Raw genomic sequence first — 22,152 nt, 5'->3', positions numbered from 1 at the left:
GGGAGCTTGGACTTCACAGTCACTTGGAAGCTGTTAGAAGGTTGGAAGCTCACTGCTCAGAGGTGACCCATGCTGATGTTCAAGTTGCGTGTAGCACAGGAGAGCCATGCTGGGGGCAAGCAGAGATCAGTTAGCAGTGCACACACTCAACTGAGTAAAAGTTGGGGGCTAATTTGTTCAGCTGCTGCTGGAATGAAGACAGTGAAGACAGTGACAGCGGCAATGACCCATTCCAGAAAGAAGTTTGCACCTGTGTGTCTCATCCCATCAGAATATGCATGTGTGCTCCAATAGCTGCTCCCTCCACTGCCATCACATCTCCATTCCAGCAGCGGGAAGGGGAGAAAAGCATATGAAGGGCAGGCCTTCCACTCTGAGGTCCTGTGTGGAAGCTGTACACATCATGCCCCTGCTGTCCACTGGCCAGAAGTTCATGCACACCAGAAGTCACTGCAAGAGCCCTTGAGACATATTCCTATGCTCAGTGGGAAGATACCAGCAAAAGGAAAATTATGGGTATAGAGACAATAAGCCTTCTTGCTAGAGGACAAATTCCATGTGGTTTGGAGGCCAGATGGAAAAAAGTGAGATAGGAATTGAACATTGAACAAGAAAGGGGAAGACAGTCAGGGTTCAACCCAGTACCTGGTGGGACAGGCAGGTAGTATCAAGAGTTTGTTTGGGGGTTTTCAAAATCAAGATACCTCTGAGCTACCCAAGTGATGAGGCCATGTTCCATGAACTCCATGACCTAAATGGCCCTGAGAGGCAATGCTGGGAGCCACAGTGTAGATGCTTTTAAAGCTTGATGTGGCAAGTGGCAACCAAGGGGCACCTACCTGCAGAGATGTGAGGCAGGACCAAGGCTGGAGGACACCATGAAGTGGCCACAGAGGGGACTCAGAAGAGGTAGCACATGGAACAAAGAAACTCAGGGAGTATAGGTCCTGGGAATCTGAGGGTCTTATGGGGGGAAGGGGACTGGTCTCTTGGGAGGAACATTCTGAGAAACTGGGATAGAGGACATCATAAAGTTGCCCCTAAGAAGTCTCTATAGCAGGAAAACATTAGGCTTCAGAGGGAGAGGCCTGAGGATTTTACATATGCCTTCTGGTTAAACTCAACAAATTCTTACACATTTGTTTTCTGCTCCCTCCAAGCCTCACAAAAATGACAAGGCACCAAAATGAAAAAATACCAGGAGGTCTAAATCAACAAGAACAAAAGGTGGAGAAAAGACAAGAGTAGACAGAAAAAGAAAATAAAAAGTTGCCAAAAGTTTGAGAATAGAACAGACATTTTCAGGCATGCACAATCAAAATTTTATGTACCGTATGCCTTTTCTGAGAAAATTGGTTAGAGATATGCTCCAGCAAAGTGAGAAGAAAAACCAAGAGAAAGTGAAACATGAAATCCAGAAACTAAAGGGAATGTAATACAGGGGGTAGAAGAGAGAAGAAAAGGAGGAGGAGGAGGAGGAGGAGGAGGAGGAGGAGGAGGAGGAGGAGGAGGAGGAGGAGGGGAGGGGGAGGAGGAAGAGGGAGGAGGAAAAAACCAAACACCAAGAAAGTGCTCTATACAATGGACAAAGTTGTAGCATTACAGTTGTTCAGCAGCACTGGAGAACAACTAGTCCTGCTAGGACTCCAAGAGGCAAAAAATAATGAAGCTGATATAAATTACCAGTCTTTTCAACAGGATGAATACAAATTTCACAACTCTCACAGAAAGCTCAAGAATGGATTAATGACAAATGCATTAAAAGCTAAGCAAAACTCAAAGGCAATTCTTGACCCCAGGAAAAACAAAAAGTTGTAATCACAGAAGACCATATGACTCAGCTAAAAATAATATTTCCACAGTGCTGTAAAGTGTTACATGTTTATGTAAAATGTAAACAGTAAATATTTATCTAGCCTAGAATTGTGATATAAAAAATATTGAGAGGATAGGGGAATAGCAAGGGGTAGGAGTTGTAAAAACAAAATCTTGCTCTCTCATCTTGTAGAAATACCAAGGGAAAGCTAAGGGAGTGCCTCTGGGAATAGGACTTGGATACTGAAAATATAGCACCCAGACAGGGCTGGTCCAACATACAAATGCTTCAAGTGGGTTTGCTTACTGATGGTGAGAAGGCTCTACAATGCAGAAAAGGAATGATAGTGTGGGAGAATGGGAAATTCTGCCACTGGCCTTGAGGGGGTGTCCACCAAAGAGCTGGAGGTTTGGGGGAAAATGTGAGGATGTACTGAGGGTCTGGGAGCAGCAGGCATGTGGGTGAAGAGGCAAGTCCTGCAGCCCCCTTATCCTGATGTGCATACCCAGGACTGGCTGGCCTGGGACAGGAGTCCTCTGGCCACAAGGCTGGGGTCATGCATGGCAGGACAGCAGTGAAAGAGGAGGCTCACTGGTGGATGCCCTCTCTGCTCCTTTAACTGGGGTGACAGAGGGACCTGGGCTCCTCCCTGGCAAGTCTCCAGAGCTGTGCCCTGAACATTACCTGGGATGGTACTCAGGACCCTGTGATCTAAGGCACAGATGGGGAGCCTGCAGGCCATCATGGCTGGGAACTCTGGTCCTTCAAGCCCTCTTGTCAGCATATGCCCCACCTCACCCCAGCCTTGGTGTCCCTGGTGACCTCTTCCTCTTCCAGTGCAGGAAGGGCGGGCTGGGAACCACAGGATGGGGCCTGAATCTCTCATCAGCTCACAAGTCAACCCAGGCCAGGCGGGCCAGGGGCCAGGCCAGGGACTCTTTCCTGGGTGGAGACCTCCCAACCCTTCCGCTCACCTTCCGAGCATTGTGGGGCTTCCCAGGAACCCCTCAAACCTTTGATCCCCTAAAGGCACCCACATCCATCCTAGCCTCATGGTATGCACTGGGGCAGAGCATGGCTGCCAGGAGTCTCGGCCAGTGGCAACCATTGGGCCAGGGTACTGACCCTACCTAGCAAATAGAAATACCAGAGGCTGTGGTAGAAAAAAGGAAGCAAAGACCCAGATCCCCCACACATGCTGGACAGGGGAGGGCACCAGGTTGGCAAGCATATGTACCTGTGTCCACCCTGGGAACAGGGCCAGAGTTTGAGTGTCATAGGCCATGTGCCAGGTAGGCTGGTCACAGAGGCTGGTGCACAAAAGAATGATCCCAAAGTCCATAAGGTATCCACCCAGCGTGGACTTCCTGTGACATCCTCACCTCCCCACTGGAAATAGGGACCGATGAGCAGGTTCCTGAGTGCCAGCACAAGTGAAGGCTAGTGTGCAGCCTGGTGTCCAGGACACTGACACCAGCTGGGGGCCCCCTTTAGGGTATCAGCCCTGAGTGGAGCCTGTATCTGTAAGGACACCCATTGCAGAGAAGGTTCCCAGTGACACCACTGAATGATCTGGTGAGATGGGGGTGAGGCTGGGAGTCACCAAATGGACAGGATGGTTGTTCCCCAAGGTGGGAGGAGGCCAGAGTTATGGCTGGGACATTCTAGCATCACTGGCTATGGTGCTGGGCCTATACTGAGGTGAGGATAAGAATGCAGGTGAGGAACAGTGAGGAAGAGTCACAAGTCTGGCCAAGTAGAAGGTGTTGCTGGGCAGCTCCACTCTTGGCCTTTCTACCTGGACCTGCTCCAGCTCTCTTGCTCAGGGCACCTCCAGGCCAAATACCTCCAGGCTCTGCTCCTTGTGCAGGGTGGGCTATGTGCAGAGGGATTGCCAAGAAGGTGACAGCAATGCCCACAACCATCCCACAGGCAAGAGGTCTGTGGGAGCATCTCTGGGCCCTTTGGTGGTTAGGAGGACCAGCTGGGCAGGGCAAGCCCAGTGACACCACAGAGACTGCTGCAGCTGCCCTGCTCCACAAGGGGCCATTCAGCAAGGCTGAGGACATGGCCATCACTTCCATGAGGGTGGGGAGGCCATTGGGCTTCCAGGCAAGTTAGAAGCACAGAGCCAACACAGCCAGGTCACACGGGGATCCCTGCTATCCCCAAGGGATGGGCCAGACTAAGCAGAGGTTGCCCTGTGTCTCACCTCCAGTTGCCACTCTCTCAGGCCAGGGGGGTTGGAGGAGGTAGGGATGGGAGCTGAATGACCCCACCTGTGACAGGCCCTGCCCTTCTGGCGTCCTCCCATTCTAAGAACCCAGAGCACCTTAGGACCTCTCTGAAGTCCACCCAAATCTGTGAGTGTCTGAGCCCCAGGTGGGCACCAAAGTCTGACCCAGGAGCCAGCCTCAAGGCCTCAAGGGCAGTGACCACACCAGTGCCTCTTCAGTAACTGTGGTACTGGGAGGAGACTGAGGCTGGGTGACGAGTGGCCAGAGGGGATCCCAGGGACAGGCTTGAACTGTTTGCACCTCACACCTCCCCATCATTTCAGCATCCCTTTGCGGTCACTGCCTTGCAGAAGTAGAAACAAAGATTTGGGGAGGTGGCTGAATACCTGAGCCCCTTTTTGCACGTGGCTGGGCTCAGGAAAGCTGCTGTGCCCATCAGGAAGTGGGGAACAGCCTGAGAGGAGCTACAGGCAACTGGAGGAAGGTGACCCAGCCAGAGTTGGGAGGCTGGGAGAATCCAACACCAGTGTCCTTTCCAGCCAGTCTGGGAGCAGAGGGGACTGTGACCTGCCAAATATGTCCAGCTGGGGCTGGAGCATCAGGGCCTGGCTGGGAGCCCCAGTAACTTCCTGCCCACCCACCCTATCCCCCCATCCTCTCCCTGGGCTGTTGGTCAGAGGTAGAAGGCAGGGGTAGCAACACCCACCTCACCAGGAGGGCATGGCAGGGGCTGGTCCCACATGCTGATCTGTCCACAGGGACAGGTCCAGAGTACTAGCTGCTACCTTAGGGTCACAGAGGTGGTACCCAGATCCAAAAATGATGCAACTAACTCTAAGAAGGTGGGCAGAGCCAGGCAAATCAGGAGCTGGGCATGACATGCACCTGCTCTGGGAAACAAAGGAAGCCAGGAAACCTACAGGCCTTTCCCTTTCCCAGTAGCTACAGGGCTAGAAAGGGACCTGGAAGCCTAGTTCTCTCCATCCTCCTGTCTTCAAGGCCACAAAGACCTGCCTCTCCACCACTGTCTCATCCAACTGCAGCCAAGAGTCCTGTATTCCTTGCTCCTCCAACACACAAAGCATGAGGCTGGACCCACTTGTGAAGTACTGAGTTCTCCATCCCAAAGACTGCAAGTGGAGGCGAGTAGGGACCCCAGTGTAAGGAGGAGGAAGGATAGGAGTTGGGGGCTTCTGGCTTGGAAGTTCTGGGCCTCAAAGGCTGGGAGGAAACAGTCTTGCAAGTGTCATCCTGTCCACAAGTGGGAATTCCACAGCCAAGTCTTAGCTGAGCCACAAATGCCAAGCAGGATGCTGGGCCTGACCCACAAACGGGAAAAGCGGCTGCTTAGCTTCCTTAGAAGAGCAACTTCGGGTAGGGATTCACCCTGGTGTTGATCACATCCCCACTCTGCCTCTTCAGAGTCTCCCGTAGGTGCAAAGACAGGGGCTGGATTTTAAATTCCAGATCCCAGGCCTGACCACCCAGCTTCATCCAGGACCCCAGCCCAGAACCCTGGCTCCAGCCTCCAGCCTGGCTCCAGCCTCAGGGGTTCTGGACTCAGGGAATCCTGTCCTAAGAGCTGGAGCCAGAAGTGGGGGAGGGAGGGACAGAGGCCCATCCTGGGTGCGGGCGGGGGGCTGCCTGACTGTCTAGTCAGCCGCAGCTGCAGCTCAGCCTGGCCGGCTGAGTCACGGACCCCTGTCTACAGGCCAGGACCAGGTAGGAAGAGCAGAGAGACTGGACGTCTCAGCACTGGCAGGAAGGCAGGGCTCCTTGGAGCTGGGGCACTGGCAGTACCTGGTTGCTGTCCCCTGTACCCCAGCACTTCAGCCACCATCCCTGGCCTCAGCTCCACAGCCCAGCTCCTGACTTCCTCACTGCAGCATAGAGCCATGCACAGCTCCAGGGGAACCCTATGTCTAAAGTGCATGCACACATGTCCACATGCACATGTAAACACACACATATGCACACGTGCAGGCCAGCCCCTCCACCAGGTACCTAGCCAGTCTGTGATTCACTCACCTCATCCCACAAGTCTTTACTGAGACCTACCGTGCTAGGTACAGCAAGGGTGGAAGTCTGTCCTTCAGCAGACAACTGTCTGTCATAGTCAGATTGTCTGGTCAGAGACAGAAAAGGAGAAGTCAGCACAATAGCACGGAGCAACCCAGAGAAAAGTGAAGCAGAGTCTGTCCATGTGTGGGTGGGCATCTTTGATGACAGGGTACAGAGGGCCTGGGAAAGGAGACATTAAGTAAATACCCAACTAGGGGAAAGCCTTCATCACAGAAGAAGCAGATGCAAATATCCTGTGGCAGGACTGACCAAGAGTGCTTGGAAGGACGGGAGACCCCAGGGGACTGGGGAAGAGATGGCAGGAGAGCCAGTGGGCAAGGAACAGTGAGAGGGTGTCCAATTAAGGGGTGATCAGCCATCTCAAGGAGTCAAGAACATGTTGGAATTGGCATCACAGGAGGTCTAGAGGTTGACACTAGGGGAAAGGGACAAGGGACAGGGCTCTTCAAGAAGGGGCCGCTGTGGAGAGACCATGGGGGACTGGGATGGAGGTCAGGTCCTCAGCAGTGGCCAGAGGGCTGAAAAATTTGGAAAGTGCCCAGTGTCATGAAAGGAATCCTGAGGGTAAGAGCCAAGGAACATAGGGTCAGTCTCCAAAAATAAGGGTGGCTGGGCCAGGCGGATGATGGAGATACAGAGACATCATTCAAAGACCTCAAATTCAAAGCAGGGTGCTTCAGAAGGAGCAGGAGAATATTCTGGAAGGGTTGGTGGGGGTGGAGCCCTTGCCTCATCTACAGAGCTAAGGCTGAGCCCCTCCAGCCAGAAAGTGTGGCAGTGGGCAGTGAAGCAGGATGTGGTATGGCCAGTAGGTGAGGGCCGCCAGAGCATGGCCTTGCCTGCCATTCCTCAGAGCTGGGGTCCTCTTGCCAGCATTCCCCAAAGACAGGTGTTGCTGGTGGAGCCTTCAGTCTTGGAATCCACCTGCTGGGGCCCAAGTCACAATGCTTACAGGTCCCTGAGGGAAGCTCCTCGCCCCAAGGAGCAGACACTGTGGACATGTTGCAAGACATGTTGCAACCAGCAGCCTCAGACCTGTGCTGGGTGAAAACATGCAAGAAGAGGCTGTGGTGTCTCATGTTTCCATTGTGTCACTCCCTGCAGAAGAGACGGTATCACGTGTGCTCACCCTGGTGCAAATAGCCGAGAGGATAAACACCCTATCGCTAGGACATCACCTGGGGGAGGGCAAGAGGGCACCAGGCAGGTCTGCCTGTGATGTTGCTTTGAAATGTCTTTTTCTTTTTAGTAGAAAATCAAAATCATAGAGTGCTTACCTTGCAGAATGTCAAACTAATCTTAAAACAAGTGCTTGGTGGTGCACAGAAGGTCTTGCAGGGTACAGGGTTCCCACTGGGCAGAGGGTCCTGCACTAGGCAGAGCACAGGTGGATGGGTTGAGGATGAGCACGTGGCCAGGAGCATCCTGGAAGGCTGTTTCAAGTGTTCGTAGCAAGTACAGCCCAGGCTAGGGATGACAAAGGGGTGGCCTGAGAGGGGTGAAGAGAAGACACACCAGGCTATGGGTACAGTCCATGTTGAGGGTCAGAGAAGCGGTCAGAGGCAGATCTGAGGTGCCCAGGGTGTTGAGAAGATTCACCAAGGCCTTACCTGACCCACTGATGCTGTCCAGGGGAAATAAACTCTGCCCACAGGAATCCTACCACACACATGCACGTACACAAGCCTTGGGCACCAGACATGACTGGGCCTAAGCCCCAGGGCTACCCTGTGTTACAAAACAGAAACACTGTCCCTCTGGCTGGGGAGGTAACAGAGGCCCAGAGTCATCCAGAAGGTGAGGGGGCATTGAACCACTGTTGACCTGAACCTGCCATCAGGAAAAGGCTGTTCACGTGGCTATGGGGCAGGTGGAAATGCCCAGAAGAAGCATGGGGAGGCTGATTCTCAGGCCAAGAGGGAGAGGCTCACCAAGGGGATCCCCATGAGGGGTCTGCATAAGCTGGGGACTCGAGGAGAGGCCTGGGCTGGAGATGAAAATTGGGGAGATGGCCATGTCTTCATGAGGCTTGAGAATGTTCTAGAAAGAGGAAATGTGGAGGAAGGTCTGGGAGGGGCCAATGCACAGTGGCCCCGTGAGAGCAAACTGGCAGTAGTTCCAAGAGAAGCCTGGCTCAGAGAGACCAGGCCACAGTCAGTGTGGCCCTAGGGAGAGTCGGGTGGGTACAGGGCATATGCTGTGCCCAGGAGGCTCAGCAGGGAGTGGCCCCAGGTAGCAAGGCTGGCATTAGGGGAGTGGAAATGGGACAAGTGTGACAGCCCTTCCCAGGGGCTCAGCCTCGAGGGGAGGACACAAATGTCAGTTAATGAATGAGCAGGTGGACAACTGAGGGATAGGAGGACATGTGGAGAGGGTCCCTGAGAGAGGCCTGGCTGTTCACATAGGGAGCAGGCCAGAGTGGCAAGTGGAATGAGGACAGATACTGGGAAGCAAGGACACACCTTGCTCTCAGAGGCCGGGGAAGGGTCTGCTTGTGGCTTTCCAGGGACACGGAACCGGCTGGGGGCCGGTTGGTGCAAGGACAGATGTGAAGTTTGCTGGCCCAAGAGGGGCACAACTGGGGGTCCTGGAGCAGAGCACACAAGGGTCCAGCTGAGGGCCCAGGTGTTGGCGGGGGCAGGGGATTCTGGCCTGGTCAGAGAGCAGCCAGAGAGCAGACACTCAGAGCCCCAGGTGGCCCCTGCCCACCTATCGCCTAACTGGGCCAAGGGTCACCACCCACCTGCCTGACTGGGCTGAGGCCACAGAGCTTGGTGGCTCCCAGCATAGTGCTCTGCCCAGGGTCCCCCACCACCACCACCACTTCTGGGATTCCATCAGCTGTCAGAGGAGAATCAAATACAGGTGGGGCCTGTGCCTGTGGCCAGCACAAACACAGCTTCTCAGCTTCCAGATCCTTTTCCAGCCTGCCCCACATTCCCGCTCACCTGCCTGTGCAGTGGCAGCCAGGACCAGCCCACTGGGACTGCTGGAGGTGGGCAGGGTGGGTAACTGCCCCAGGCCTCAGATGGAGGTCAAGCTGCCACTATAGACAGAACCATCCAAGGCCCAGCTATGGGCTGGCCAGTCCCTTGGGGAAGCTCAAGCCCCCACTCCAGATCTGGGTCTCTCCTGACCCCCACCTACCTCTTGTGCGGTGGCAGGCAGCTTCCTGGCCTCTATACTGCTGGTCCCCACAGCCTTCGGTGTCACTAGAAGCCATACATTGCATGGACCCCCTAAGCCTGCCACTGACCCCTCCACAACCTCTGTCCCACAAGCCTTTCCTTCCTGAAGCTAAGCACACAGATCAACCTCAGGAGGGTCAGGGAGACTGTGGATATGGGTGGCTGTGGACATATGTCAGCCCAGACAGGGTGCTGGCAAGAAAGGAAGTGATTGAGAGGCCAGTAATGTGGTGCCACATGACACACAGACCCCCATGGACTGAGGACAAAGGGAGGCCATAAGCCATCCTAGCACTCAGGAGGCTGTGCAGTAGCCAGAGGAGGGACAGAGAGGCACCAGATTAAGGAGGGAGAGCTTGGATCATATAGCCATCCCCCAACCCCCACCACAGTGAAGATTTCATCTTTGCTCAGAGTACAGAGGAGGGTCTTCGGTGAGCTCTGAGAAAAGGAACAAGAGCCAGACCGAGGAGATGAAAGTGAAGTCTCCATCACCTATGGGAGATGCTGGTCTCAGCTGCCCTTCCCGCCTCCCCCACTGGGCCCAGTGACAGGACCACACCATGACCCCCATCCAAAGTTGCTGTAATTAAAGCCCTTTAGTGTGGGCATTGGAGTAAATGAAGACCTATGCAGGACTTGAAATATAAAAGGCATGTCCCTACTCAGTACGTTTATTGATGAGGTCACCACTAAAGATCAGTCTGTAGTTCATCCTCCCAATGAATCAAAAATTCATGAGTAAAATACAAATCTAAAAAGTACTAGAAAAAGATTTTGAAATGAGAAAGGCTGTTCCAAACATTCCATGCACAGAATTGAAAGCCATAAAGGAAAAGATGCTTAGCTTTGACTACATGAAGAAGTAAAGAAATAAATTGAATTTGTGTATGGCAAAGCAAAAAAACACGAATTGCCCTAAACCCACTCACAAGACAAATAGCACATTAGGAAATACTTCTGTGATATACATGTCGATGGACAAGCCTTCACGTACAAATCAATGAGTGTGAGAAGGCCTGGCTGGAGAAGACTGGCCCCCTGTCTCTGTTTCTCTGCCCACAAACACCTCCTGGGGAAATAGTAGGCCATGATCAGGGTCTTAGGGGACTTCTGCCTCCTCACTTCAGCCCTAGGCTGCAGAAGAAAGACTACAGCCCCATTTACTCAGCACATATCTGTGAGGCACTCTAACCATGTGCCTAACTCTGGGAGACGGTCAGGGAATCAGCAGAGATAACACAGAGCCAGGCCAGGCCTCAGGAGCCTCAAGTTGTGAAGGCAAATAGGCAAGCAAGTAAATCCAAAACTGGAGTGTTTCGGGGAGAGGTAAGGACCACAGAGTCCACAGAGGGACAGGATTAAGGAGGCACTTTGGCTAGAGAGGTGGGCAGATCACCCTGAACATTGAGCTGAAGTTACACAAATCATGGAGGACAGTTTTCAGGAAGAGGGAAAAGTAGGTGCAAAGGCCCTAGACAGACTTGAAATACCTGTGCTCAGGCCTGAGGATAGAGGTCAGGGAGGGGCAAGCAGGGGAAGCTCTGGAGAGGTGGCTGCAGATGGGGTTAGTCTGCTCAAGGAGTGGTGGGAACACTGAAGAGAGGCAGTTCACACTGCGGGGTGAGCTCAGCTCAGCTCCACCTGCATGCAGCACATCAGTTAGGGGCAACAGCACAGCCTGGCCTGGGCCAGGTGGTGTTGGAGCAGGTGGGAACTTGCTCCAGAGACCCTCAGGAACCCAGGCAGGAGGAGGTAGGCTGGACACTAGTAGTCTGGAGAGCTGACAGTACTTCGTAAAGATCGGTGCCATTTTCTGAGGGACTAGGGCAGGCGTGGGGGATCTGAGTCCTCTTCGAGGCCTGTGAGGTGAGGTACTACAAGGAGATGGGGTCCTGGGGCCTGGAGTTGGATGTCTGTGCAGATGTGCCACAGAAGGGGACAGGGCTGGGTGTGGAAGGGGCAGGTCCACGCCGTGATGAGGATCCTGAGTCCTTCCTCCGAGCTCAGGAACATGGCGCTGTTGGGAGTCCTTGGGGAACCTCAAAGGGCAACAGCCTATGCCTTGAAAGGTAGTCAGCAAGGACCAGCCAGGCCCTAGTGGACCAGGAAGGGTTTCAGGAGCAGCACAGAGCAGGCCCCGGCCACATGGCAGCACAGTTCGAGGACTCTGCTGTAGGTGTGCCTGACAGTGGTGGTGGTTCAGGTCACCTGCCACACCTGCCACCTGGCAGCTTAGAGAATGAATTGGTAGAAAGCAAAGGGAATTGTGCAAAATCATACCTGGGGTGGTTGTTCATTATCATGCGCCCTAGTGAAGCCACAGTGTGCATGTGTTTGCACATATGTTCTGACTCATCCTGCACGCACCCTGTGCACACAGCAAACCTTTACCCTTGGGCTGCAGTGCACACATGCACCATCACCCACACACTCCATTACTGCCAACAGCCATGGTCACTGGGAGGCTCACTGTCTGAGTAGTGAGTACCACACAGTGTTCCTGGGATCTGTACGCATTAACTTACTCCATCCTGGCACATCACCTGAAGGAGGTCCTGCTATCATTCCCTCTCACACAGAGGAAACAGACTTTGAGGGGCAGAAGGGCATGCCCAAGATCACTTAGCTAGAAGTATCAGAGGCAGGACCTGAGGGCAGGTGCAGGTACAGATACGTGTGTCCTCCACAGCCCACATGTGTGCACACTCACCCTGTGACATGTCCTCACCCAGCGCTCATGTACTCTGTGGCCACCTCTGACCCTGGGGCACACACAGTCAGCCCAGGCTCAGCAGGGCAGCTGCCCTGGAACTGGCAGTAAAGCCTCAGTGCTAGACATGCTGCTGGTTCTTCTCCAAGAGCCAAAGCTCTAAAATACAGTCATAAACACAATTATGCCAACTCCCGCCATAAACCACAGCCTCTGGAGATGCTGTGATCCCTCTGTGCTTACACCTACTCTGAAGGCAGCCAGCCTCGAGCCCTGACCAGGGCTGATTTATGGGCTTATTCTCCTTCTCGCCTTGAGGGATGGGCAGCTCCAAGCCCTGAAGAGTTGGGGCCCAGCCAGTTGGGGACAGGGCCAGCAGGCTAAGCCAGGGAGCCCATGGCCCCTCTCCCCAGGCCAGGGACTCCCCAGAAGATCTTCAGGCCATGTGGTGGGTGATGCAGCACAGTCATATTCATTCAACCAGAACTGTGTCCTTCTTGTGCTGGTCCTGAGACTCTCACCCTCATTCCATCCCCCAGTGAGGCGAGCTGAGGAGTGGCAGAACCCCAGGGGGGCAGAGCTGAATTCTAGTGGGAGGAGCAGGTGATACCAGGAATCCTGGAGAAAAGAGAGGCTGGGCAGGGCCATGCTGAATCAAGGAGGCAGCCTCCAATCAGGAGACACAGGTGAGAGTAGAACAGCAGGGATAAAGGTCCTGAGGCAGGTACATGCCACCATGTTTGAGGAACACCAGAGGCCTGGAGTAAACAAGAGTAGAGACCACATGGAAAATGGAGGGAGGGGACTGGGGGACACAAGAAGGACTCAGGTGTCTTCCCGGCCACAGGATAGTGATGTGATCTGGTTGTGTTTTAAGTCTCTCTGTGTGAAAGCACACTGGGATGGGGAGACCAGCCAATGGGCTACTGTAACAGTCCCAGCAAGAAAAGATGGTACCAGTGGGGCCGGGGTATGTCCGTGGATTCAAGGCCTCAGGCTAGCCTCAGCTGTAGCCCCTGGCAGACAGGCTTAGGGGGGCAGCAGAGGCCATAGGCAACAGCAGAACTGCAGCCAGGGTGGGAGGAAATCGATAGGAGCAGGAACTATATAAACTGTCCTGCAGCCCCTGTGTCGCACCCCTCTCTGGAGAAGTGAGAGGTAATGCTTCCACCTCACAGGGACACGGACATGAGATGTGTGGGCCTTGGGCAAAGTGGGTGCTTACTGAAGGCTCACAAGTGCCCCCTCACCAGCCCCCAACTTCTGAATGAGCCCCTCCCTGTCCCCTGGTTGCTCTGGACAGGCTTCCTCCTGCCACCAAACCTCATTTACCTCTGTGCAAAATGGAAGCCCACCAGGCTGGACAGCACCGGGAGGTATTTGCTTACCTGGCTTAGGTAGGAGTGTTGGGTGTGTCAGTGAGCGCTGGGGGTGTACAGGAGGAATGGAGGTACAGGCAGGTGCAAGGCATGGCCTGGGTCTTGGTGAGCCCTGGTCAGCTTTCCACTGGCCTCATTTCCTGGTCCGTAAGGTACAAGAGCAGGATGGGACAAGTGCCAGCTGTGGGTGTACAGACAGCCTGAGTAACCCCAGCCAGAGCAGTTTGCTAGGCCCAGGCTCTTGTGCTCCCTGCCCCTCCCTGGACCCCCTGACTCCCTCCCACACTCCCTGCAGGCCATGTGGATGCCAAAGCTGGCCTCAGACTGCTGTTCCCTGGGTTATCCATACTGAGAATGGCTCCATGGCAGTTCCTTCCTGAAGACAGACAGGAAGAGGGTCAACGTGGCCTCTGCCTCTTGCCCTACAGAGGGCCCTGGCCTGTCCCTGGGGGAAACCCACTCTGCCTTTGGACAAGGACCCCAGCAGAGCCACAGCTGCTATTCCCAGAGGAAATCACAGGCCTCCCTCCCCTCGAGCCCAGGCCCTGGTGTCCCAAGCCTCACCTGTCCACCTCTGGCTGTTCTGACCGAGGCATCCACAGGCCAGGGCCTTCAGGGGTCCCAGGCATTGATCAAAGCTAAGTAGGTTCTGCAAAAAATTCTCTTGACTCTTTTTCAAGATTTTCTTTTGAAAACAAATTTATAACCACATCAAACAGGAGCCCTGTTGCCTGGGGTTTGATCCCCAGCCGCTCGGGGCCCTCCAATGAGCTGTTACTCTAATTGCTTTCTTCTCCTCGGAGGCCCACATAAGTCATCGTATGATTATTAATTTGGTGCGTTGAGGCAGGGCACAGAGGGACTTTTGTTTGCCTTGCCCTTTTAATCACTATCAAATTGCAAGTAGTGGCAAGATCCAAGATCCCCAAAACTGATCTGTCCCAGCGGCTCTTAGGGAATGCCAGCAGAGCCCACAGCAGGCATGGCTGTCCCCTCAGCATGGTGGCGCCTCCCTGGGCACCTGCCCATTCAGACTTGGCTCCCTGTGGCTCTCTGGGCAGCTAGTCAAGGTGCTCATCCAGCCCCTGCAGTGACCAATCAGAGCCCCAAAGGGAGGAAGCAGGGCCAGGCAACTTTAGGTGTTAATGTCAGATCTGACCTAGCCTCCTGGGCCAGCCTGATGACAGCTCAGCCCCACCTCACAGGACAGTCTGGCCAGCCAAGGTGCGCTGGGCAAAAGGCAGAACAGAGCCGGGGCAGTGCAGAGCTAGCAGTGAGCAGCAGGGGCCTGGGTGGGGGGACTCTGATCAAGGTCAGCCACTGAATCTAGGGAAAGGGCCCTGCTTAGGTGGGTGCCATCCATGCTAGCCCAGCCAGTCCGGAGGACCCCACAGGGCTAGGCCTGCCCACTCTTCCCACACTCATCACACCTGGCAACTTACCGGGTAAGTGAAGAAGAGGAACCCTGCCCATCGAGCTGGGGTAGGGGCTCAAGCTGGGCCGCAAGCAGGAGGACCAGGGAGGACTCATGGGTAACCAGATGGACCTAGGAGGATGTGGAGCCCCAGCAGGACACCAACGTGACCAGATAGACCCAGGAGGACCCTACAGGCAGCTGGGGAAACTGGAAAGATGCTGAAGATGACTAGGACCCAGGAGCCCCTCAGGCACCAGGAAGCTTCAGCTTCGGGGGAGTTGGAGCTGGAGATTGGCATGGGGCCCAGAACTGGGACTGGTGGGGGGTCCTCACCCGTGTCCCGCCTCCAGCAGCCTGGCTAAGGGGCCATCCCTGGACCCAGACACCCTGATGAACCCCTCCACAGGCAGCACCCATGGAGACTATGATGACTTGGAAACCAGCCCGGGCAGATCAGCTTCAGGAACACCCTTTGGTGGCGCTCACCTCAGAGGTGTGGTGGGCCTGTAACAGCTAGGCTCTTGCCCCTGCCCTGTAGAAAGCTGAGCGGGGCTCTACAAGATGTTAGGCTGCCTTTAGGGGGACTATCACCCCTAAAGCCTCAGGAAAACCCCTTCCCTAGCCACACCTAGCAGCCCCACACCCTGATTGTACCCAGCTAGTCTCTCACTCTGCCTTCCCAAGCATGCCCTGTAAAAGCCTCCTGACCCATTAGCACATGCCCCTACTCATTAGCACATGCCCCTACCCTTTAGCACATTGGGCTTCAACAGATGTTCAAGGGCCATAAAGTGAAAATTTATGAAACCACGGATTTTCTTCTGTGATGCATTTGGTGCTTTGATACCAAACCAATCGATACCCCAATTGGGGTCTGCATGGTTAAGCAACATTAAACCAGGCTGAAATCCACCTCGCTCAAGGGAGAGGTCCCAGCCCAGGGGGGCAAAACCAGCTTCCACCCCAAGGAGCCAGCCCAGCTTTGATCTGCTTTACATGAAGGTGCCTTGGCCTCAGTTTCCCCATGCAGACCACAAAATCTGGATGCTCTCCCATGGCCCTTTCAGGCTTCAGGCAGGCAGTGGGACCAGGGGACTGGTCCAGCAGCTCAGCAAGGTCTGCGTGCAGGTGAACAGAGGTTCTGGTCCCCCCTGTGGCCCACCTCCACCTCACCACTGCTGAGCACCACCCACCCTCTGTTCCATCTGCTGCTCCTGTATTGGCTGAGCCATGCCCCTCCCCTGACATGACTGTCCCCACTCTGGAGCGCTTTGCAGCCTGGCATGGAGCCCTGGGTAGAAGCTGAGGTGGTCCCAGTAGTGACCTGAGCAAGACCTCTCTCCTGGGCCCCAGCATCTGTATCTGTGGAGAGTCGGCTGCACATGGCCCTCAGCCGCTTTGCCAAAAACAAGGCTGGTAGCTGGCACCCGGGTAGGGACCACTGAAGGATGACCGAATCAGGTCGCAGCACCCTGGCACCCCTTCCCATTACAGCCTGTGCTTCCACATCAGATTTGTGTAGGGAGAATAAAGGATGAGCTAAGCATGGTGGCACACACCTAAAATCCCAGCCTGGGAGGCTGAGGCAGGAGGATCACCTCCAGTTCAAGGCCATCCTGGCCTACAATTGAGTTCAAGGCCAGCCTGAACTATATAAGGAGACTTTGTCTCAAAAAAAAAGAAAAAGCCCAGCACTTGGAAGGCTGAGGCAGGAGAATCACCATGAGTTTGAGGCCAGCCTGGGCTACATAGTGAGTTTGAGGCCAGTCTGAATTACATAGGGAGACCCTGTCTCAAAAAAAAGAAGGAAGGGAGGGAGCCCCACCTTACAGGAAGAAGGTGCCTTTCTAGGTTTTCTGGGCTGCTAGGACAGGCATTCTGTCCCCACCAATGGAAGACTGCTCTTCTCAGTCCCTCCATTCAGCCTGGGCTCCTGCCCCTCCATTCGTGTCCATGGTAGGAGAGGGGCTGGTGACCACAGCACCAATCCCCTGAGGCTGGGCCTGGGTCCAGGCCAAACTGCTCCCCTCTAGCTAACACAAGGTTGGTGTGCACATCACACCAGCATCTCCCCTGGGCCTCCTACCCCCACAGGACTGTACCCCAGCTGGGCTCTAGCTGCCCTGCTGGGCTCAGCAACCGGCTCAGCCACTGAGGCCCTGAGCAAGGCCTGGCACAGGCCTGTCTAGGGCAACCCAGTGTACCGACCTCATGCATGACACATGCATGTCCAGATGGACAGGGGCCACAGCCAATACGTGCCTGCCACATGTGCTCCGGGTCAGAGACACTCAGTTCCCAGGGTTGAGTCATTGCCATGGTATTCACCCGGAAGTCACAATTTTCTGATCATCTCCCTGCTCTCACCCCCTCTTTCTGGTCTTTCCCTTACTCCAGGTACCTGTGGTGGGAGAGGGGAGAAAAAAGCTAACCCTATGGGTATAGCTAGCTGAACATTGGCCCTATGGTCAGAGGCTGAGACCCCCTACTGACCTATGTACCCTACCTAGGCCCTCACTTGTGCTAGGACCCTAGCCCCACTGCTCATGGCTGGCCATGCACCTCCTTCCGGCCCACAACCCCAGCTGACCTCTGGCTGGCACTTTCAAGTCCCACAGTTGTGCCTTCCTTCCCAGGAGCTCCCTGGTCTCCTAGTCCCCAGTTCACACAGGGCTTCTCTGATCCCATCACCTCCATGGGCACCTACTCTGTGCCAGGTTTGTCCCAGGCTCTGCCCTACCCCTGTCTCCCCTCTCTGCCTCTACCTCACCTTGGCCACCCTAGTGCTTGGCGCAGAACAAAGCCTTGACAGGCATGTAGCAGAGCCACATCACTGGGAACACAGCACTTCCAGGCACTGACCTGACTCATAGGGTCTGGGAAGATGGTAGTGTCTCTGTGAGTCAAGGAAGGTAGCCTGGGGGAAATGACAGAAAGTCCCCAAGGCCAAGCCCTAGGGGAGGGGGCAGAGGAGAGGTCCTGCCCTGCAGGTACAGCAGGTTTCCCCCACTAGCCCACCCAGCAGGGCCTCTGTCCCCTGACCTTCCAAGGCCTTTGCTGGGCAGCTGTCCCTGTGCCTCTCCCCACCCCCAGCCTGCCCTACTGAGCTCCTGTCCCCACATCTGGCTCCAACTGTCCTCCAGACTGAGCCGACACAGCCCCTGGCCTCTAGTGACCCCCAGCTAGAGGTCCCTCAGCCTTGTTCCAAGGAGCCAAAGGCTGTAGCAAAGCCAACACTCCCGGTCCTGGTCCCTGGTGCAGATCCTGCTGTGCCCAATTTCCCAGAGGGCCCAGGAGGGGGCTGGGACATGACCTCCAGCCACCTACTTCAGTTCTACAAGTTTGGACACACACACAGGGATCCAGCACCCAGGCCACATATCCCACACACAGACAAATTCCACTTGCACACAGCATGGCAGCACCCCGCCTTCTAGGTCTCACCAGCCAGTGCTGAAATAATCTGCACAGGGCTGTGCTCCTGAATTCAACTCTGCTCCTGTCCCTACAGGTGACACAACTGGACCAGAGGCTGGTGGTCATCACGGACATGCTCCACCAGCTGCTTTCCCTGCACCAAGGTGGCCCCCACAGTGGGGGTGGGCCCCAAGCAGTCCAGCCCTGTAATGACGATGGCTCCATCCACCCCAAGCTCTTCCTGCCCAGCAACTCCCTACCCACCTATGAACAGCTGACTGTGCCCCGAAGGGGCCCTGATGAGGCATCCTGAGGGAATGGGACTGGGGCAGGCCTGGAAGAGAAGGCCCAGGAAGCCCCAGCCAGCCCAGGGCCACCTCCTGGAAGTCCCTGAGAGAACAGCGTGGCATCCCAAGCCTGGACCCTGTGACCATACCCAGCAGAACCTGAGCTCGGAGCCCACCATAGTTGCCTCCTCCCACCAGTAGGTACTAGAACTTGGCTGAATCTGGGGTCCTTCTCAGGTCTGAGCTGGCACCCTCATCGCTGTGACATCATTCAGGGAGTTGGGAGCCAGTGGCAAGGTGCATCCAAGGCACCCAACCTGGCCCAGGTGAGGCCAGAACACAGCATAGTCTGAGGGAGGCCATCATGGTTGGGCCAGGAGGCTTCCTGTGGGGAGACACAGGAAAGGCCAAAACAGGGCTCTGGTTCCAAGGACCCCACAAGGAGGAGGCAGAACAGGACAGGACAGGCCCAGCCCATGGCAGAGGCCTAAAAGCTTTCTCAGTGGGTCAGGGCCTGGCTCCCTCCCTCTCTAGAGATGCTGAGTTCTTGGCCAGGGGGCCAGGGGTGCCCTGAGGCCACAGCTTCCCCAGGGCACACCACGAATAACAGTGTCCCTCCTCTTCCACCCTGGACTGGTAGCTACGCCTACCCACCATGGGCACAGGGTCTTCCTGGCCTGCTCTAAGTGCAGCCCGTCCTATAGCTCCTCGCTCCTTCTGAGCAGGTGGGCAGACACACAGATGGGAGCTGTCCTATCCCCTCAGCCAACTGCCGAGCCATGGAAGACTTTATAGGGTGTCACAGTTGCTACACAGGGTGGGTTCCTTCTGGGCATTACATCTCCTAGAAATCAGAATGATCTGTGGTGATTTGGAATCTTGTTCTAATGAATTTCACAGTGTGATTTTGATTATTAATCGCTCAGCCTTTCCCTAATAAACATGGGGCTCTACAAGATGATCTCTGCACTGTCCTTGCCTTGATTTTGAGGGATCAATGGGATCTTTGGGACAACTTAGGGCCCCTCCTGGGCCCACCTAGAGACACAGCTGTTCCTCATCCTCCATGACCTTCCTCATGGACAGAGCCCCTGTGATTCCTGAAGACAAGTGCCCAGGCAGCGCTCCCCGTGCAGGCACCGAGAGGACTGAGAGGCTCAGAGAGCACAGAGAGGCTGAGCGCTGCCTAAAAATCTCCAGCCCAGCTCTGTGTCCTTCCTGATCTGGTCTCTGATAGCCTCAGTTTCTGCCTCAGGTGGTTAGTGGTCATGGCACAGTCATTTCCTGTGTTGTGGCAGACCCTGTGCCCCAGGCAGGGGAAACTGCTCCAGGGCTTAGCCTACCTGATTCAGTCCTAATGTACCCCTGGGCAGCCACCCTCAGAGACATGACCTGGCCCCTCTCAGGCCAGAGTGGCCCTTAACTCAATGCCCAGAAAGTCCATTCTCCAGGACTCCAAGGATTAGACTCCTAAAGTGGTAGGGTGCAAAGACAGGCAGGGCTCCTGGGGCCCCCACATGCTTACACCTACTCCCTCTAGGCTTCCACCACCCTGGTGGTTCATTCAGCCACCCTGGGCTAGAGACGTGTGCCAGCTGGGTGCCACCAGCCTGTCAGCACTGTGCCTACTGCTCTCTTTGGGTCCATCCCATCGTCCACTCCCACCTACAGAAAGAAGCAGTGTCATTCACAGGGACACGCTGGATCAGGGTCAGTATGACAGCTGGACCCACTCCTCTCTGAGTGCATTCCCCTCCTGGCCTCCCTCCAGAGCCCAGGTGAATCCCCAGGCCATCAGAACCCCATTATCTGGCATCTCATGGATGGAGCTGTCCCCAAGTCTGTGGGGGCAGCTATGCCCAGGAGTGCCACAAGGGATCCAGGTGTGGGTGATGGGGCAGGCCCCTGTTGGAGAAGACCTTCCAGGTCCCCTTCCTGCTGAGCCCCCAGAGCCTCTTCCTCTCAGGGGCTCCCCACAATGAGGTCTTGGCATGTGGCCTGACCAGCACTAACCAGTGGGAGGAAGGGGCAGCTCAGATCTCAAGCATCCTAGATTGAGGGGAACAACTGATGGAAGCCAGGGACTGTTGTCCCTTGTTGGGTAAACATTTGTGGAAGCCCATGCCTCTGGCTGGAAGGCAGGCCCTCCTGATGGCCACAGCCCATGGGAGCTCGGGTGGGGCTGCCCATCTGGGCAGGGCCCAGCTCCTGCACCCACCCTGCTTTGTTGCCCATTATGGGCTGTGCACAAAGTGCCCGAGCGCCTCCATCCTAGAGGAGCTATAGCAGCCCTCTCGGGTGTGAAATGCAATTTACCTGAAATAAAGCCCAATTATGGAATTAGCTAATTAAAGCCGCAGTGGAGGCTGGGCCGACAGGCTGAGTGCTCCATGCCCACCCGGTGCCCGAGGTCTGAGGGAACAGATGGCTCCCCGGCCTGCCGTGCTGGCCGCATTCCTTCACTCTGTCCCCCGATAAGTGACCTAGACAGCACACGACCATCTGGTGTGTGACACGTCCTGCGGGCCCTGGACAATGGCCCAGCAGACCTCTCCATGAGAGGGCCGTCGCCTGGGCAACCGTGGCATGTGCAGCCCCGGCCCATTCAAGCGCCCTCCCTCAGCCCCTTTCTTCGGCCCTTTGTGGGCCTTGCCTCCCTGCCTGGCGGCCTGGCTGACAATATCCATGAGTATTTGTCCGCAGAGCCAGGCCTTTGTCTCCAAATTGGGCTCCCTTATTGAGGTCCCTAATGTCCACTGGGTGCTGGGAGCATCTGCTGGGGGGGCCAGGGAGGGGCTCCAGCTTCAGGCACCCACCTCCTCTGTCCACACTCCCCTCCTCAGTGGCTTCCCTGAATCCCTCCATGTAGGTCCCCTGGGAAGCCAGTCTCAAGGCTGGCACCAGGCTAACCTGAGGGTTCCATCTTTGGGTCAGGATGCCAGGAGGAAAGCACCTTGGCAGCCCCTCCACCTCCCATGCCTCTCCTGCCTGTGAAACGAGAAACAGTGAGCATGCCCCTCAGAGGAGCATGGAGCCCAGCACAGTGGCACATACCAGTAATCCCAGCTACTTGGGAGGCTGAGGCAGGAGGATCACAAGTTCAAGATCAGCCTGGGCAGCTTACAGAGACCCTGTCTCAAAATAAAAAATATATTAAAAGAGCCAAGGACGTAGCTCAGTGAGAAAGCACTTTCTAGCAAGGGTTCCATCCCTAGTACCACCCAAAAAAAGTGTGGAAAGGGTGTTGGTGGTGATAAGATCCCTAAACTAGGGCCAGGGATTTAGCTCAGTGGTTCCAGCGCCTGCCTTGCAAGAGCAAGGTCCCGAGTTGGATCCCCGGTACCAAAAAAAAAAAGATCCCTAAACTTCGCTTAGGCCAGTCACACAGTAGGTGCTTAAAAGAAGCAGACAAACTCAGGGGCTTTGCCTCCCCACTGTACCCCTCCTGGTCTGCTGACCCCAGACTCCTCCCCCTGCTGTCCAGCCTCATCCTCTGAGCCCCACCCCTCAGAGCAGAGCCAGCTGCCCAAAGCCAATAAGACTGCTCCTCATCCCCTCCCGGCCTGGCTCTGGCTGTCTACTGCCCAGCTGGTCTGTGAGACCCGGAGGCTGCAGC

The 22,152-nt window shown here is 55.4% G+C and overlaps 1 protein-coding gene across 6 annotated transcripts in view; it reads left to right on the top strand.

Moving 5' to 3' along the window:
- The window catches only part of Kcnq1 (potassium voltage-gated channel subfamily Q member 1), a 360,400-nt gene extending 340,903 nt beyond the window's left edge, over window positions 1-19,497 (top strand). For 3 of the 6 annotated variants that reach the window (XM_013074819.3, XM_004852109.4, XM_004852108.3), the window contains one exon: window positions 18,344-19,497. In XM_013074819.3, coding sequence (XP_012930273.1) covers window positions 18,344-18,459 — 116 coding nt within the window. In that variant the 3' untranslated portion in view covers window positions 18,460-19,497. The remainder of the gene's footprint in view (window positions 1-18,343) is intronic. The other 3 variants (XM_087205496.1, XM_087205497.1, XM_013074820.3) reach the window with 2 other exon arrangements.
- Window positions 19,498-22,152: the final 2,655 nt, after the last annotated feature.

The sequence above is a fragment of the Heterocephalus glaber genome, unplaced genomic scaffold (assembly GCF_053883595.1).
Source record: "Heterocephalus glaber isolate CG9 unplaced genomic scaffold, H.glaber_assembly_v1.0 deba00000594, whole genome shotgun sequence".
NCBI classification, from domain to species: domain Eukaryota; kingdom Metazoa; phylum Chordata; class Mammalia; order Rodentia; family Bathyergidae; genus Heterocephalus; species Heterocephalus glaber.
Note: the sequence above shows the minus strand (reverse complement) of the source record. Positions and strands in the feature narration are given on the sequence as shown.